Raw genomic sequence first — 15,473 nt, 5'->3', positions numbered from 1 at the left:
GGCGCAACTACGCTGTAGTAGGTATCTACACGTGATACTTCCCGCCTGGCGCAACTACGCTGTAGTAGGTATCTACGCGTGATACTTCCTGCCTGGTGCAACTACGGTGACGTCGGGATCTACGCGTGATACTTCCCGCCTGGCGCAACTACGGTGACGTCAGGATCTACGTGTGATACATCCCGCTTGGCGCAACTACGGTGTAGTAGGTATCTACGCGTGATACTTCCCGCCTGGTGCAACTACGTTGTAGTAGATATCTACGCGTGATACTTCCCGCCTGGCGCAACTACGGTGACGTCAGGATCTACGTGTGATACACTTCCCTCTGAACCCGTACAATCAAGTCAACAAGAAGCGGCGTAAAACAATACTCACTTACCCACTCACACAAGTCAACTTTGAACAGTATTCCAGTTATTATGTGGGAGGAAAGCCCAAAGTGATGCAGGTCTCAGACGTTTACCACTTTGGTTAAACCACGAACATGAGTATGGATCTGACAAACCTGGAAACATAATCGGGGCGAACCGGGATTCGAACCCACAATCATAGGTTCTGGTATACCCAGTGGACATAATTCTCCACAGTGAAGTTCGGCGCCTGAGACAATTGGGACACCCTTGACCCCTGTCACGTAACGAACCTCCTGAAAACGTCCCTGATCGACATACCAGCAGGTTGTTCCAGTTAACAGACATGATACAGAAACACGACTGCAATTGACCTACATTCAAACCGACTTTATCTGAACTGCATTCAGGGCTTTGACCTATACGGCAATTGGGACACATTGTTCCCCTCGTCCCAGTGCGAAAAATATTGAATTGTCAATTTGATAGACTCTTCGGATGTAATTGAAGTATAAGGTAAGATCTTCGCAACATTGCTCAAGAAGATATTTGTGGAGACGGAACTCAGTTGGGTGTGTTTGGATTGCTGTGCCTTTTTCATGCAAATTGTGAGTGGATTGGCGGGTACAACAGGTAGGCAGAATATGCTTACTTTTTTCGCCAACACCTGGTGTTATCACTGATGTTTTAGTGATCCAGTCACAGTGAAACCGCTATGTTGCCTTTTACGTCCATTGGTGTCGGTTTCGTTGGAAAATCGAGACTGGTTATTTTCTAGCATTGACGTTCAAAGTTTATAAAGAAATATAAATGCCAGTTGTATCAAAGTGTTATCGCGTCAAATGTGTCTAAACATGTTTAATCAACATTGCAATGATAACCGTTTTATATAACTGTTCAAAAATTATTTACTTAACTGTGAGAATGTTTTATGTGTCGCTTGGACCTCACTCTGTGGGGTCATCGAGCTGTCGTACAGGCTATGGAATGAATGCCCTGGGTCAAGTATACAATTCATATCAGACCAACATGAGAAAATGCATCGGTCACACACGCATACCGTATACATGTTAATGAATACTTTTAAGAAAACCCAGCCCTGATCAAGGACCGAGTATTTGCTTCTGTCTAGTCATTTCTATTAACGAACAGTTACCACAACACATGTTCGTTATACGTATTATTTAAAAGACTCATTGAGTAACTTTCAGTTTTGATGTTGGTACATATTAAATTGTTAATTTTTCAGATGTTCCATATTGTACATTCGTTAGCTTTCCGTGAGATCTTCGTGAGTTCGAATCCCGCCGGCGACCCACATATTTCGTTAAATTGCTCTTGTCAGATCATTCAAGTCAAATAGTGGTTTTGCAAACTATTCGGTTTGTTACTGTCCAGTCAAAGACAAAAGAGCCGCGATTTAAGGACAATTTCAGGTTGATATATTTCATCAAGGAGGTTTGTGTGCACGATCCAAATAAACAAGAAATTAGTGATACAAATTCTGAGCAGGGATTTTGGTGTGTCGGGTAGCCTAGTGGTTAAAGCGTAAGCTCATCACGCCGAATACCCGGGTTTGATTCCCGACATGGGTACAATGTGTGAAGCCCATTTCTGGTGTCCCCCGCCGTGAAATTGCTGGAATATTGCTAAAAGCGGCGTAAAACCATACTCACTCACTCATTCATTCCATAGCCTGTACGAGAGTAGGAACGAGGAACCCATAGCGGCGAGTTCCACGCAACACATAAAACATTCTCACAGTTAAGCAAATAATTGAACAGTTATTGATTGTATTGTGATGTGAAATGAAAGTTGTGGTGTTATAATGAGTACACAGTCACACTAACGCTGTCTGTGCGGTATAGAAGTAGTTATAGAGGCCCTGTAGGGGTGAAGTACTGCCTGCTCTTGTTTGAAAATCGAGAAACATTCGGTGCCTTTTCTTGATACTTTCTGGTATTTCCATCAATATCAATTGATCAGGATACTCTGATGGATGTTTGTTTTCTCTTATATACATTGTATTCGCTTGTTTGACTGGTCCAGATACATTCATTTACACGCTAGACCTGTGAAGATCCGGGGTAGAAAAGGTCTTCAACAACCCATGCTTGCCCTAAAAGGCGACTATGCTAGCGATAAGAGGTGACTAACGGGATCGGGTGTCAATATTGCTGAGTGCGGCGTTAACCAACCAACAAACAAACATTTACACGGTATAATAAACTGACTTCGGCGTAAATCACCATTCATTCACTCACTTTGAAATGTAAATGTTAACATCTGTGTGAGGAGTATTTATTTAACGTCCAGAAGATGAACGTAGTTCGGATCCTTGACGATGGGGGAGACGGGGCGTCGTTCCTGGAGACAGACGGACAGGTGCTGCCCAATGGCGACATCAACGCCTTCCATAACCTCGCAAGTGTCAACGTGCGTAGCGACGACATCATTGTATCAGCATACCCAAAGGCAGGTGAGAAAAGATGGGAGCTTACCAATACTTGCCGTAAAAGGCATGATGTCAGTCACTGGATTGCGGGGTCCAGACGCGATTATTTACAGACCGCCGTCATATAGCTGGAATATTGCTGAGTGCAGCCTTAAACAACAAACAGATGGGAGCTTTACCCTGGGGCCAGAACGGTGTACAAGTCATCAATAAAGCGTTCTTGACGGCTTTACATCTATAGTATGACCATGTTTCATTAAAATTATTTGTTGCATGTAAGGCGCTGCGATTCCCTGTGCAGAGTTGCGTCCCTTGGGCACGCCAGAAATCTATGATTGTGGGTTCGAATCCAGGTTCGCCCCTATTATGTTTCTAGGTTTGTCAGCATTATACCCGTGCTCGTGGGTTTCACCGAAGTGGCAAACGTCTGAGACCTGTATCACTTCGGGCTTTCCTCCCACATTAAGCTGACACGCCGTGATATAACTGGAATACTGTTAAACGCGGCATTAAACCCAACTCACTCACTGTTGCATGTAAGATGTGAGAAGACATTTAGAGAGAGTGTGTGAGTGTGTGGATGTGTGTCTGTAAAGAATATGAAGCAGCTCACAATTTTGTGTATATAAAAACTCCATCTGCTTGAAATAAAATAAAAAGTCTCGACCGCAATATAGCCATCCTCATCAATATACAGTATACCGAGAACAAAGCCATAATCATTGACGTAGAGACATCTCCATGAGAGACAATATGCACGTGGCCCTTATTTATAAATAGTGAGTGAGTATGGTTTTACGCCGCTTTTAGCAATATTCCAGCAATATCACGGCGGGGGACACCAGAAATGAGCTTCACACATTGTACCCATGTCGGGAATCGAACCCGGGTCTTCGGCGTGACGAGCAAACGCTTTAACCACTAGGCTACCCGACCGCCCCTATTTATAAATAATCATGTCAAACTTCCATTTCAAGAGGCCATATCATGCAAGTCACTGTGCTGTATCCTTGGACAAGGTCATTGACCCTGCTTGTCTCATCGTGATATGACTCAAAAGTTTGCACATCGTTTTTCGATTCATACCTCAATAAACCGAAAAAATACACAGTCAATGCTTATAATTAAATTCGACAACATAAAACATGTTTTATCTACAATTGTTTAACCAAAAAACAGTTAAATATATCAAAGCAGACAAAAATGACGAGATTGATAAACATGAATACATACTGTGGCGTGACATGAATCAGGTGATCCTTAAATTTATGCACATAACTTGACACGCCTACACAGTGAGTAGCCAATCAACGGAGAGTAGGAACAAAACAATGTTCATAGGATCAATTAAGGCATGAGGCGAGAAGAACTGCAACAGTCAGACTGTAACGAACCCGGAAGAAATATGTCCGAGAGGCGGCTGTTTCAAATGTTTCTTGGCATGGTCTTATTATCGGATCGGTGGGACTTTCGTTCGTTTGGAATGAGTTGCCCTTCGTCATATTGCGGTTGTGAGAGTGACGTCATCAGTTTTGGTGTAGTTCGTCACATAGCGGTGGTGAAAGTGATGTCATTATTTCTTGTGTAGTTCGCTATAGGATTTTTTTTAAGGATTGACTGTATTGTTTTCGGTTCATTGAGGTATGAATCGAAAAACGGATGTGCAAACTTTTGTAAGATTCAGCTACGCGAAAAGAACTGCAACAGTCAGACTGTAACGAACCGGAAGAAATATGTCCGGGAGAAGGCGGCTGTTTCAAATAACATGGTCAGTTACCGCCAGATTCAAACATTACGTCCCTGATTACGGTAAAACACAGTTGGGAAAATACTAGTTAGAAATGAAACCCGAAGACATGAAAGTTGAATCGAGGCGAGCGGGAAAACACAGGCGAGCGAGCCTGCACGTTTCCTGTTTCATTCATTCTCGGCCTTCGGTTTCAAAGAGTAGTTTGGACAATGAATATACATGAATGTCGCTAAATGTCATGTGCATGACGATACACGTAAGCAGAAAGGGAATTCTCTCGACTGTAATATTGGGATTCCCCGACATTCCGCAGTAATAAAAGTAGTGCGCCTCGGTGGACGTGGCTTATTTTTTTACATTCATTGGGTAATGAATGCAATAACACGTGACCAATTCAGCTAATCAGAATGCAGGAATTTCAATGAACACAACTAAAATTTAATTATTACAATTTATGCCATGAGACTCAAGTTGGTCTTAAATGTACCTTATTGCAGTTTGTGAGGATTAAGGGTTTGTTTTGGTCGGGATATGCAAGGATGAGGCTGTTGTCAGGGATTGCTTTGGCTTTTCGATTGCCTGTTGGCAGTTGTTGGACCATTTGAAAGACGCATCTTTTTTCAGAAGGTTCTATAGGGGGAGGCGATGTCATAAACGTTTGCCACAAATTTGCAATAATAGGAGGGCAAACCTATATCATGGACATTTTTAGGCCTTGGGATCTGTGTAACTATCTATCTTTGAAGGCTCAACATGGATGCCATCTTTGCTGAATATATGCCCTAAGTAGGTGACTTGTTTTGTCACGAAATTACATTTGCTTGGTTTTAGAGTGAGTGCTGCTTCTTTGATCTTTTGGGGTGATTCAAATGTTCTGTTTGTTTCTTTGTTTGTTTAACGCCGCACTCAGCAATATTTCAACTCTATGACGGGGTCTGAATAATCGAGTCTGGACCAGACAATCCAGTGATTGACATCATGAGCATCGATACACTCAGTATACAATGACATGCATCAACCAAGTCAGCAGCCTGACCACCCGATCCCGTTAGTCGCCTCTTAGGACAAGCATAGTCTCCTTTTACGGCAAACATGGGTTGCTAAAGACCCATTCTATCCTGGATCTTCACGAGTCTCGAATGTTCTCAAAACGTTTTAGAAGATATTATGATGTCATCTTCACATATTAATATGTAACGCCAATTCATTTCTTTTAGTGCTTGAAACGGTTAAAGAGCATTTTTAAGGCTGAAAGGGAGGCACTTCCATTCAAAAACACCATCAGGTGTTATGAAGTCTGACTTGTGTTTTGTATCTGGATGGTGTGGTATTTGCTAAAAGCCGCTTGCGCAATCAATGACACTTAGCATGGCTGTCGCCTCTATATGGCATCAACGACATCTTCAAAACGTGGTAGAGGGGAAAGTATAGGTTTGGTAACTGCATTGAGACGTCTATAATCTACAGCAAACCGGAAAGGACTATCCCGTTATTGAACCAAGACAACCGGACGGTGTCATTCAGAAGAACTTGGCTGAATGATATTGCCTTCTAACATAGATGCACCTGTCTGGAACATTCCTTCCTATTGGTTGCGTTTTGCTTATAAAAAGGGTCAAATGAGTCTGGCGTTTCCAGTTTCTATTTAGTAATAATGTAAGTGAGTTTGTCCTTATCCTGACCAATCTGAGTCAAAAACTGATCTTTGTGATTGGAGAAATGCATTTTACCATATGCTTGTACTTTCAATATTGTCACTATTTTAAAAAAGTTTTTGAGGACAAAAGCTCCACCACGTTCAGGGGAATTGATTTATTCCAAACCACTTCAATAGGTTTCTTTAAAACTTTGTTCAGCCAAATGCACAGAAATGCCATCTTTTTCTGATTAACGAATACAGCAAACATTCACCTATTCCCTCTAATCCTAAGTCCCCTCCCAGCAGGACCCTTAATCCCCAGCTGTATCTATTAATGTCACTTAACACTTCAGCCTCTAGATATGATGAAAAGAACATATCTCTACCAAAATAAAATGACCCTCCCCCTCCCCCTCCCCCTAAATATCAAATGGTCCGCCCCTTATGACATACTCGGGTTATGGAAAGGGATGTGTCGCTTTTATTTACAGTTTATTATAACAGTGAGAGATGATTGATTCTATTAAAGGTTTGAAATTGGTATGAAAGATGGCGATCACCATTAAAACACTATTTACTTCAATCTTCAATCGTTTTACAAACGTCACTTTCGAGGAATTATACATATTAGGAAGTAATCCGGGATAAAATTGGTATTAAGATCTTTCAAAACATTTTGATTTGTAGCCAATTTGAAATGTTGAAGTGAGCAGTAAATCCTACAGCACGCATTAGCAGAGTTTTCTAACGGGACAATCGGTAACCCCCAGTAGTGACATATAGAAAAAACTGATACTAAACAACGGATTAGGGGATACCGAGGATAAGGAAAGCACTGATCACATGATGTCCTTATATTACTTTACAGGATCCCATTGGGTGACGGAGATAATCCACTTCCTGTTAGCCGGAAGTGTTGACGTCGATGACTTCCAGAAGATGGTCACCATGATTGACAGTTCGCCCGAGACAGCATACCGAGACCTCCCCTCGCCCAGAATTCTAAACACGCACCTGCGCCTTGAACAACTTCCGGCGGATGTGCTTAAGAAGAAGGTGAAGCTGATTTGTGTACTTCGGAACCCTTTGGACGTTGCGGTGTCATACTTCAACTTCCTGCGCGTTCTCACCTTCTGCGACTACAGCGGGAAGTGGAGCAACTTCTGTAGGCCGTACTTCAACGGGAAATGTATGTATAGTCTAAAGAAAAAATTATTATCTAAACAGAAATAAGACGAGATCCGGACGGTATTGTTACAAGTGAAATCGTCTGGTATGATAAATGCTCGGATTAGGGAATCACCGGAGTTAGTTCCCTTTGTATGTTGTGAACGTCCCAACAGCATATTTCTGGCTTATATTATTGAGAACGTTTACAATACTACAATATATTACAGATATTTTACTAAGTACTTATCAGTGTTCACCAACCCGAGATTATTATGTCGCTAGGTTTGTCAGCACCATACCCATCCTCTTTGGTTACACCCAAGTACATAACGTCCACGACCTGCATCACCTAGGGCTTTCCTACCTCGTCAAGTTGACTTTAATTCAATTAATTTAATTTTAATTTTACTGTTAAACAAAAAACTTCACCCACAACCTTGCACGTAAATGGCCAAAAAATGGCCAACAAAAATATGTACGACCAAAAATAAAAACTTTATTCTATAGAATCCACTTAAGGCAACACCATAAAATAATAATTAAAAATGATTTAAAACCATGTTGTTTAATGCCTCCTTGGTCTTTTAAATCGCAAAGTATGACAAGCATAGGTTGATTGGAACCTATATTCTGACCAGAAATCCACACGTGGTATGTCGACGATAAATGACTACGGGGGTTCCCTTGAGTCGCTGACCATCATACTATTGCTGGATTTATTACTGAGTGTGGTGACTCGTGAAGATCCGGTGTAGAATAGGTCTTCAGCAACCCATGCTTGCCGAAAGAGGCGACTAACGGGATCAGGTGGTCAGGCTCGCTGACTTGGTTGATGCATGTCATCGTGGATCGATGCTCATGACGTCAGTCACTGGATTGGCTGGTCCAGACTCGATTGTTGACAGACCGCCGTCATATAGCTGGAATGTCGCTGAGTGTGGCGTTAAACAACAAACAAACTGAGTGTGGAGTTAAACAGGAAACAAACATATGTTTTCTTGAACACATAGTGATGCTGATATTTTGATAAAAATGCATGCGCATAAAATAACTTCCTGGCTTTAAATAATTGCAATCCTGTATTGTTTCAGTTTGTTATGGGTCGTGGTTTGACCATACCCGGCATTGGGAGGAGGTTAAAAGGGCCAATCCTGACCACCCCATTCTTACCCTGGTCTATGAGGACTTTAAAGAGGTATCAAAGATATCAAAGAGGATATCGTTGAGGAAGGGGCAGGACTTTTCAACACCAATATTCCAGTCACTTCGTGAACTTTACCAATTTGTCCCCACGGGTCCACTCGGGTCCACTCGGATCCAGTCGGCTTGTTTCGCAACCTACATAATACTTAAGGCAGCAATGGCGTAGTGATAATGCATGAAATCACTGTAAACCGAGTAACGCCAGATTCCGCCACATATAGTTCGTAACTCCGTATATTCTGTGTCTCGATTGGACCTCAAAATGCATGGAAACAATTTGAATAATCATAATAGTTATTACGGGACCGCCTGTGTGGTCTTGTGGTAAGAGCGTCTACCAGGAGAACGGAAGGTCCGGGGTTCGATCCCGGGCCGCGTCATACCAAAAGACGTCAACAGATGGTACTTGCTGTTACCCTGCCTGGCGCTCGGCATTAAGGGGCTAAAACAAGGACTGGTTGGCTCGGTATTCATGTTGATCTGTGGCATGGTGTCTCAGTGGGCCAGCACTATCAAGTTTTGTTATATTCGGTTGAGCCCCGTGAAGATTCGGGTTAGATTTAGTCTTCAGCAACCCTTGTTTGTCATAAGAGTCAGGCCCTCTGATTTGGTAGATGCATGCCATCTATCCCCATTGCGTATGTCGAGGTTCACGAGGTCAATCACTGGATCGTCGAGTCCAGACTCGATTATTTCCAGACCGCCGTCATATGAGGAAGATAATTTATGGATGTCAAATTCTTTATTTTGAGAAACACAGCGTTTCGGAGTATATACTTACTCATTCATCTGGTGAATGAATGATATGAGGCAGAGAGCATATATATGTACATGAAAGGCCAACAGTTTCAGTTACATGTTGTTTAACGCCGCTCTCAGCAATATCCCAGCTATATGACGGCGGTCTGTACAAAAACGAGTCTGAACAAGACAATCAACTGATTGACATCATGAGCATCGAGCCACGCAATTGGGATACGATGACATGCACCAACCAAGTCAGCGAGCCTGACCACCCGATCCCGTTAGTCGCCTCTTACGACAAGCATAGTCGCCTTTTACGGCAAGCATGGGTTGCTGAAGACCTATTCTATCCCGGATCATCACGGGTATGTAAGAACAACAAAAGTAATAAGATAACAAAAGGTGGAAACTTAACAAGAGAAGCCAACAGATAACTAGCACTGATAGGTGATTAGCAACTGACAATGGAAGCCAACACTTTACAGTAATTAGCGCTGATAGTTATGGACAACTAGAAGCAAGGACTTAAATTATGACTGATAGGTAATTGCCAATGGACAATGGGAAAACGGAAGGCCGGGGATAATTCGCACTGATAGGTAAAAATAATAATGGGCAAATTGAAGCCAGCTAGACAAAGATCCAAGCAATATATTTTCTTCCTTATGTGTAGTACTTCTAAATGCCTTTCAAAGACTCGCTGCCATATAGCTGGAATACTGCTGGGTGCGGCGTTAAACAAGCAAGCAAGCAAACAAACAAACAAACAAACAAACAAACAAAACATTCGGTTAAAGTTGCTCTTCGCCCATTAGGTATATCTGGGCCTGTAAAGTGGGTCTTGTGTATTGAATACGTCTCTTCTCTTTCTGTAGAATCCCGTGAGGGAGGCCGTGAAATTGCGAGATTTTCTTGGTGTGGCGAGATCTGATGAGTTCGTGAGGCAGGTGTGTGAGCACTGCCATTTCGATTCAATGCAGAAACGAAAGGCAACAACGGAAATGGGGAAATATGCCTTCAGGAAAGGTCAGTGTTCCTCTTGATTTTTACACCATTACGTAACATGTGTGAAGGAACCATGGTCAATGGTTGAAGGGCGATGACCTCTCCATCTATACTCGGCCATACTAGCATGAACCAGGCCATAGACCATCGTCGATTTAATAACTGCTACATTGTTCATGGTTACAAGACATATTTACCCCAACATAGAACAGAAGGTCGGGGTTTCGAACCCCGGCCGCTTCATACCAAAAAGATGGAAACATGGTACTTATTGTTACCCTGCCTAGCGCTTGGCATTAATGGGTTAAAACATCCACTGACTAGGGAGGCTCGTAAAACGTGGAAACGTCATCCCATTGTTCTGTTCAAGTTTCTGCTCTCAGCTTGTCCTTGGATTCAATCAGACCGCCTCCGTGGTCGAGTGGTAGAGCGTCCGCCCGGAGAGCGGAAGGTCCGGGGTTCGATCCCCGGCCGCGTCATACCAAAAGACGTTCAAAGATGGTACTTGTTGTTACCCTGTCTGGCGCTCGGCATTAAGGGGCTAAAACAAGGACTGTGTCTGAGTGGGGTATTCATGTTAAACTGCGGCATGGTATCTCAGTGAGCTAGCACTATAAATCGGTATCAGTCCGGACTAGTACAAGCAGCCACACAAACACGTACATGCACGTCGCTATATAAGTGCAATAATCTTGGACGCGACGTTAAACCCTTTTTCACCTCACCTCACTTCACCTCACCTCACCTCACCTCACCTCATCTCACCTCACCTCACCTCACTTGGACTCAATCAAGTTGAGAGCCCGGATCTACTTTGAATATGTACTGACGGAAAAAAGTAACTGTGCTCATTTATTGAACATAACAACAGAATATTGAGTGATTGGTGTGCTCAGTGTTATATCATAACTAATTGATTTACAAGACCCATACCTTGTATATAGAACTCATTACCAGGGCCATTTAATTAACAAGCAATTAGTTATCGCAGAAATCCGTAGATTGTTGATATGGAAAAGGTTTTGTCACTTTATTTAAATTCACCTACATCTGAACAGTTATTTTCTTTTAGTGAAAAGTGAGACAGTTTCAACATTCCTTACAAAGGGAGAATCTGTATTGTGACAGGACAAAATATCAGCTCTCTTTGATGAAGAAAAAACACTTCGGCCCCCTAAAAATGAAGAAAGCAACAACATGACTCTTTTTGATAATAAGGTGTGTTTTAACAATTCATTACTGTTGTTTTACATATATATGTTTTTCATCGTGTTGATTACATGACACGTCAGACCCCTATTATGGTCTAGAGGGGATATCGCGAGACGTGAAAGCGATAACACGAGACGTGAAAGCGATAACACGAGACGAGAAAGCGATAACACGAGACGCGAAAGCGATAACACGAGACGTGAAAGCGATAACACGAGACGACATATCGATATACAATAACGCTTTCTCGTCTCGTGTTATCACTCTCTCGTCTCGTGTTATCACTCTCTCGTCTCGTGTTATCGCTCTCTGGCGGTCGTAGTTGATGGTTAATTATTCCCTGGTGTATGTTATAACTTAACTATGTACCTAACGTTAGATGTATATCTAACATCTGGCGGCCTAGTGGGTAAAGTGTTAAGCTACGCCTAAACCGGGTTGAAGTCCTCAGTTACAAGTTTTGAAGTTGATTCAAGGTATTGACATGGTTTGAATATTGCTTAAACCATGAGTACGCATCAGCCTATTTACATTCGTTTGGCGTACATGTATACGTATCGTGACGTCCCAGAGAACGTTTTTGTTAAACTCACCTGATCCATACGTCCAAATGACGCCATGACGTGTTCTCCCGATCACCATTAAACTGATGGAGGCAGTTTTCGAAATAGACATTGGCCCGTAGGCCCGAGGCCGACAGATTTGTCCTTGGGCTGATTGTTTTAAATTTCAGCAGGACATTACGGCCTGCTTTTTATTCAAGTAATTATTTGTTAAGCATTTTTTAAGCAATGTGACAAACATAACTTTCATATTTATAGGTGAGGTGAGGTGAAATGGGGTTTAACGTCGCGTCCAAGATTATTGCACTTATATAGCGACGTGCATGCATGTGTGTGTGTGGCTGCTTGTACTTGTCCGGACTGATGCCGATTTATAGTGCTAGCACACTGAGATACCAAGCCGCAGTTTAACATGAATACCCCACTCAGACACAGCATACTGACTCCGAGCCGATCAGTCCTTGTTTTAGGCCCTTAATGCCGAGCGCCAGACAGGGTAACAACAAGTACCATCTTTTAACGTCTTTTGGTATGACGCGGCCGGGGATCGAACCCCGGACCTTCCGCTCTCCGGGCGGACGCTCTAACATTAGACCACGGAGGCGGTCCTTTCATATGTATAAGCAGTATGATTAGATCTTTCATATGGTGTATGACATGTAGTCGCAAAAATGTTTTACACGCTGATAATTTCCTGATAAATATAGGCTTCATCTTTATCTTCACTGAGTCTGTGGGAACTCGGCGTGGTAGCAGTAAAAGTTTTGGATGACTGGTTGTGTTTTGTAGTGTATATTGCAAGATTATGTCTCCCGCTTCAGTTAAAATGTTTGGGCCTACAGTTTTTTTCTACTGGCCCTACAGTTTTTAAATGGGCTGGCCCTTGCGGATCTCGGTTTAATCTTGCGAGTTTCAGACACTGGACGGAAGAGGATCTTGGCATACATTTCAGTAGTGCGGATATATGAATGTGTTCAAAAGGTTTCAGTCAGATTCTTCTTTATGCCCGTCGTGTTGATTAATGCCAAATCGCAGCTGTTATTTCAAATATTAAAGTCAAGCGTTAAGCAGGTTGTATTGCGCCGACTCTTCATCTACCAGGTGAGCTACAGTGCCGCGACACTATCCCAGGTTAGCTACAGTACACTGGCACTATTGTCTGCACATGTCCAGATGAGCTACAATGCCGTATCACTATTGTCTGCATTTGTCCAGGTGAGCTACAGTGCCGTAGCACTATTGTCTGCACATGTCAGGGTGAGCTACAGTGCCGTGACACTATTTTCTGCACATGTCCAGATGAGCTACAATGCCGTTGCACTATTGTCTGCACATGTCAGGGTGAGCTACAGTGCCGTGACACTATTGTCTGCACATGTCAGGGTGAGCTACAGTGCCGTGACCCTATTGTCTGCACATGTCAAGGTGAGCTACAGAGCCGTGACCCTATTGTCTGCACATGTCAAGGTGAGCTACAGAGCCGTGACCCTATTGTGTGCACATGTCCAGGTGAGCCACAGTGCCGCGGCACTATTGTCTGCACATGTCCAGGTGAGCTACAGTGCCGTGTCACTATTGTCTGCATATTTCCAGGTAAAGTGGGTGACTGGAAGAACTGGTTCACTGTGGCACAGAAAGAGTGGTTTGATCAGCTCTACAAGGAGAAGATGGCTGACATCCCAATAAAATTCAGATACACACTAGATGACTGAGGTACCGGTCATCCTATTAACTTACGTCTCATGTTATCCAGAGAAGATACCTGACACAAGGAGGAATAGTATTGCTGATGACATTATAGAGATATGTTAAATGCTGCTGATACAGTTGGCTCAACAATGGGTTCACATTTAGAAAATCTTGTCCTCAGTTTTATATGTTAACAATCACTGAAATAAAAATGTACAGTGTTACCATTTACTGTTCGGACATTGGTGTCCTAAGCTAGTAAAGAGCTGGTTCCTATAAAACTACTTTGTCATAGAATGCGAAATATTTCTCCAAAGGTATTGTTTTAGAATGTTTGACGATCAGATTAATAAAATTCTTTTCCATTGTTCAGAGATTTGGGGTATTTATGAATGGTTGTTTTTCGAACATTTTCAAGCCAAGATTTGCAAATTTGTTTTGGGAGTTAAAAATGGTGCAGTACTGGGGGAATGTGGTCTTTTTGGTATTCACGTTGATACTGGATGGATGTTGGCAATACTGGCTTAAACTCCTTAGTATGTCTCAAGACATGATAAATCCCAGGCAATATTAGCATTTGTTATTTAAACTCGATGCAGTCGGGAGAAAAAAAAACGTGGGCTTCAGATATCAAGAATATATTACTTACTTTTGGTTTGGTGTTTCTTTGGAAAGTTCAGGTGTTGGTGGGACTGAATGGTTCCTAAATGAGTGAGTGAGTGAGTGAGTATGTTTAACGCCGCTTTTAGCAATATTCCAGCGATATCACTCCATCCTATACATAAAAGTTAGGATATAAGAGAAGAGATACCATCTATCTAATAGCCTCATATAAGATGGGCCTTAAAGAATGTCCAGAGAAATTCATTGGATGCAAGTGTTGTGTACATATGTCAATGACAAAATAAAAGATGTTGACAGTCTTCTCAGCCAACGAGCAGCCGATGTCAAGGTATTGAGACAGTTTCTGGCATCCCAAAGACATTCACGCAGCCATAGGCCAAATGATACCATTCATCTGGAAGACTTGTCGCCTCTCCTTCGGGAACAATTGGCACTGCATAAAGAAAGAACACGACTATACTCTGTGTCACTGAAAGAAATTAAACAATTACAGCAACATGTACTGATGGGTGGGTCTACAACAGAAAGAGCCCACAGTATCGACCAGAGAGTATCCTACTTGATATAGCTTTGAAACGTTTGGCCAAACCAGACATAGCCTAAATCTGACAACGACCACGTGTTCTTGAATGCGAACAAAGGATTTGAAGCCTTAAATTTAAGTAACATTCTGAGACAAAAATTTCTCAAAATGTGCCACAATATTTTAAATTTCAGGTATCACCACCCAACACAAGCATGGTATTCTGAGGTGGCGAGTTACTCACACCTACAATTAATTTTGGTATTAAAGAATTAGTTTACTTATGAAAACAAAATAAACATATGCTTATTTTATTAGCGTTGGTGAATTGAAAATTATGCATAATATAGGGACACTTCGGCTTTGTCCATTATGTAATTTACATGTAATTGTAAGATGGAATTTATTCTGTATTGATATGGCCCTCATACGTTAAAATTCGTTCGAAATATGTCAATAGTACGATAGTAATTTTTTGCTGTTGGACCCATGTGTATAGATTGTAATTAGGCCCGAGGCGTAAATAAATGATTGATACATTAT

At 42.2% G+C, this 15,473-nt stretch overlaps 1 protein-coding gene across 4 annotated transcripts; it reads left to right on the top strand.

The window, feature by feature from the left end:
* Window positions 1–657: 657 nt before the first annotated feature.
* Window positions 658–14,155, top strand: LOC124133445 (cytosolic sulfotransferase 1-like). 4 transcript variants are annotated; one of them, XM_046497878.2, is made up of 6 exons: window positions 663–869; window positions 2,670–2,832; window positions 7,066–7,386; window positions 8,459–8,562; window positions 10,190–10,340; window positions 13,688–14,155. In XM_046497878.2, exons 2-6 carry the CDS (start codon window positions 2,673–2,675, stop codon window positions 13,804–13,806), a joined length of 855 nt encoding a protein of 284 aa, XP_046353834.2. In that variant the 5' UTR covers window positions 663–869; window positions 2,670–2,672; the 3' UTR covers window positions 13,807–14,155. The 4 variants fall into 4 exon arrangements, with proteins under 4 accessions (XP_048257121.1, XP_046353834.2, XP_046353833.2 ...); XM_046497877.2 differs by having other exon boundaries at window positions 663–986; XM_048401164.1 differs by lacking the exon at window positions 8,459–8,562 and having other exon boundaries at window positions 658–986; window positions 7,066–7,253.
* Window positions 14,156–15,473: the final 1,318 nt, after the last annotated feature.

Source organism: Haliotis rufescens, unplaced genomic scaffold (genome assembly GCF_023055435.1).
Source record: "Haliotis rufescens isolate VD_foot unplaced genomic scaffold, xgHalRufe1.0.p SCAF_21, whole genome shotgun sequence".
Taxonomy (NCBI): Eukaryota; Metazoa; Mollusca; class Gastropoda; order Lepetellida; family Haliotidae; genus Haliotis; species Haliotis rufescens.
Note: the sequence above shows the minus strand (reverse complement) of the source record. Positions and strands in the feature narration are given on the sequence as shown.

Bases quoted from the DNA above. Each gene is read 5' to 3' on its own strand.
- LOC124133445 (XM_046497878.2), top strand. From the start codon at position 2,673: ATGAACGTAGTTCGGATCCTTGACGATGGGGGAGACGGGGCGTCGTTC. The intron at 2,833-7,065 runs GTGAGAAAAGAT...ATTACTTTACAG, and splicing joins ATCAGCATACCCAAAGGCAG to GATCCCATTGGGTGACGGAG. The intron at 7,387-8,458 runs GTATGTATAGTC...GTATTGTTTCAG, and splicing joins GCCGTACTTCAACGGGAAAT to TTTGTTATGGGTCGTGGTTT.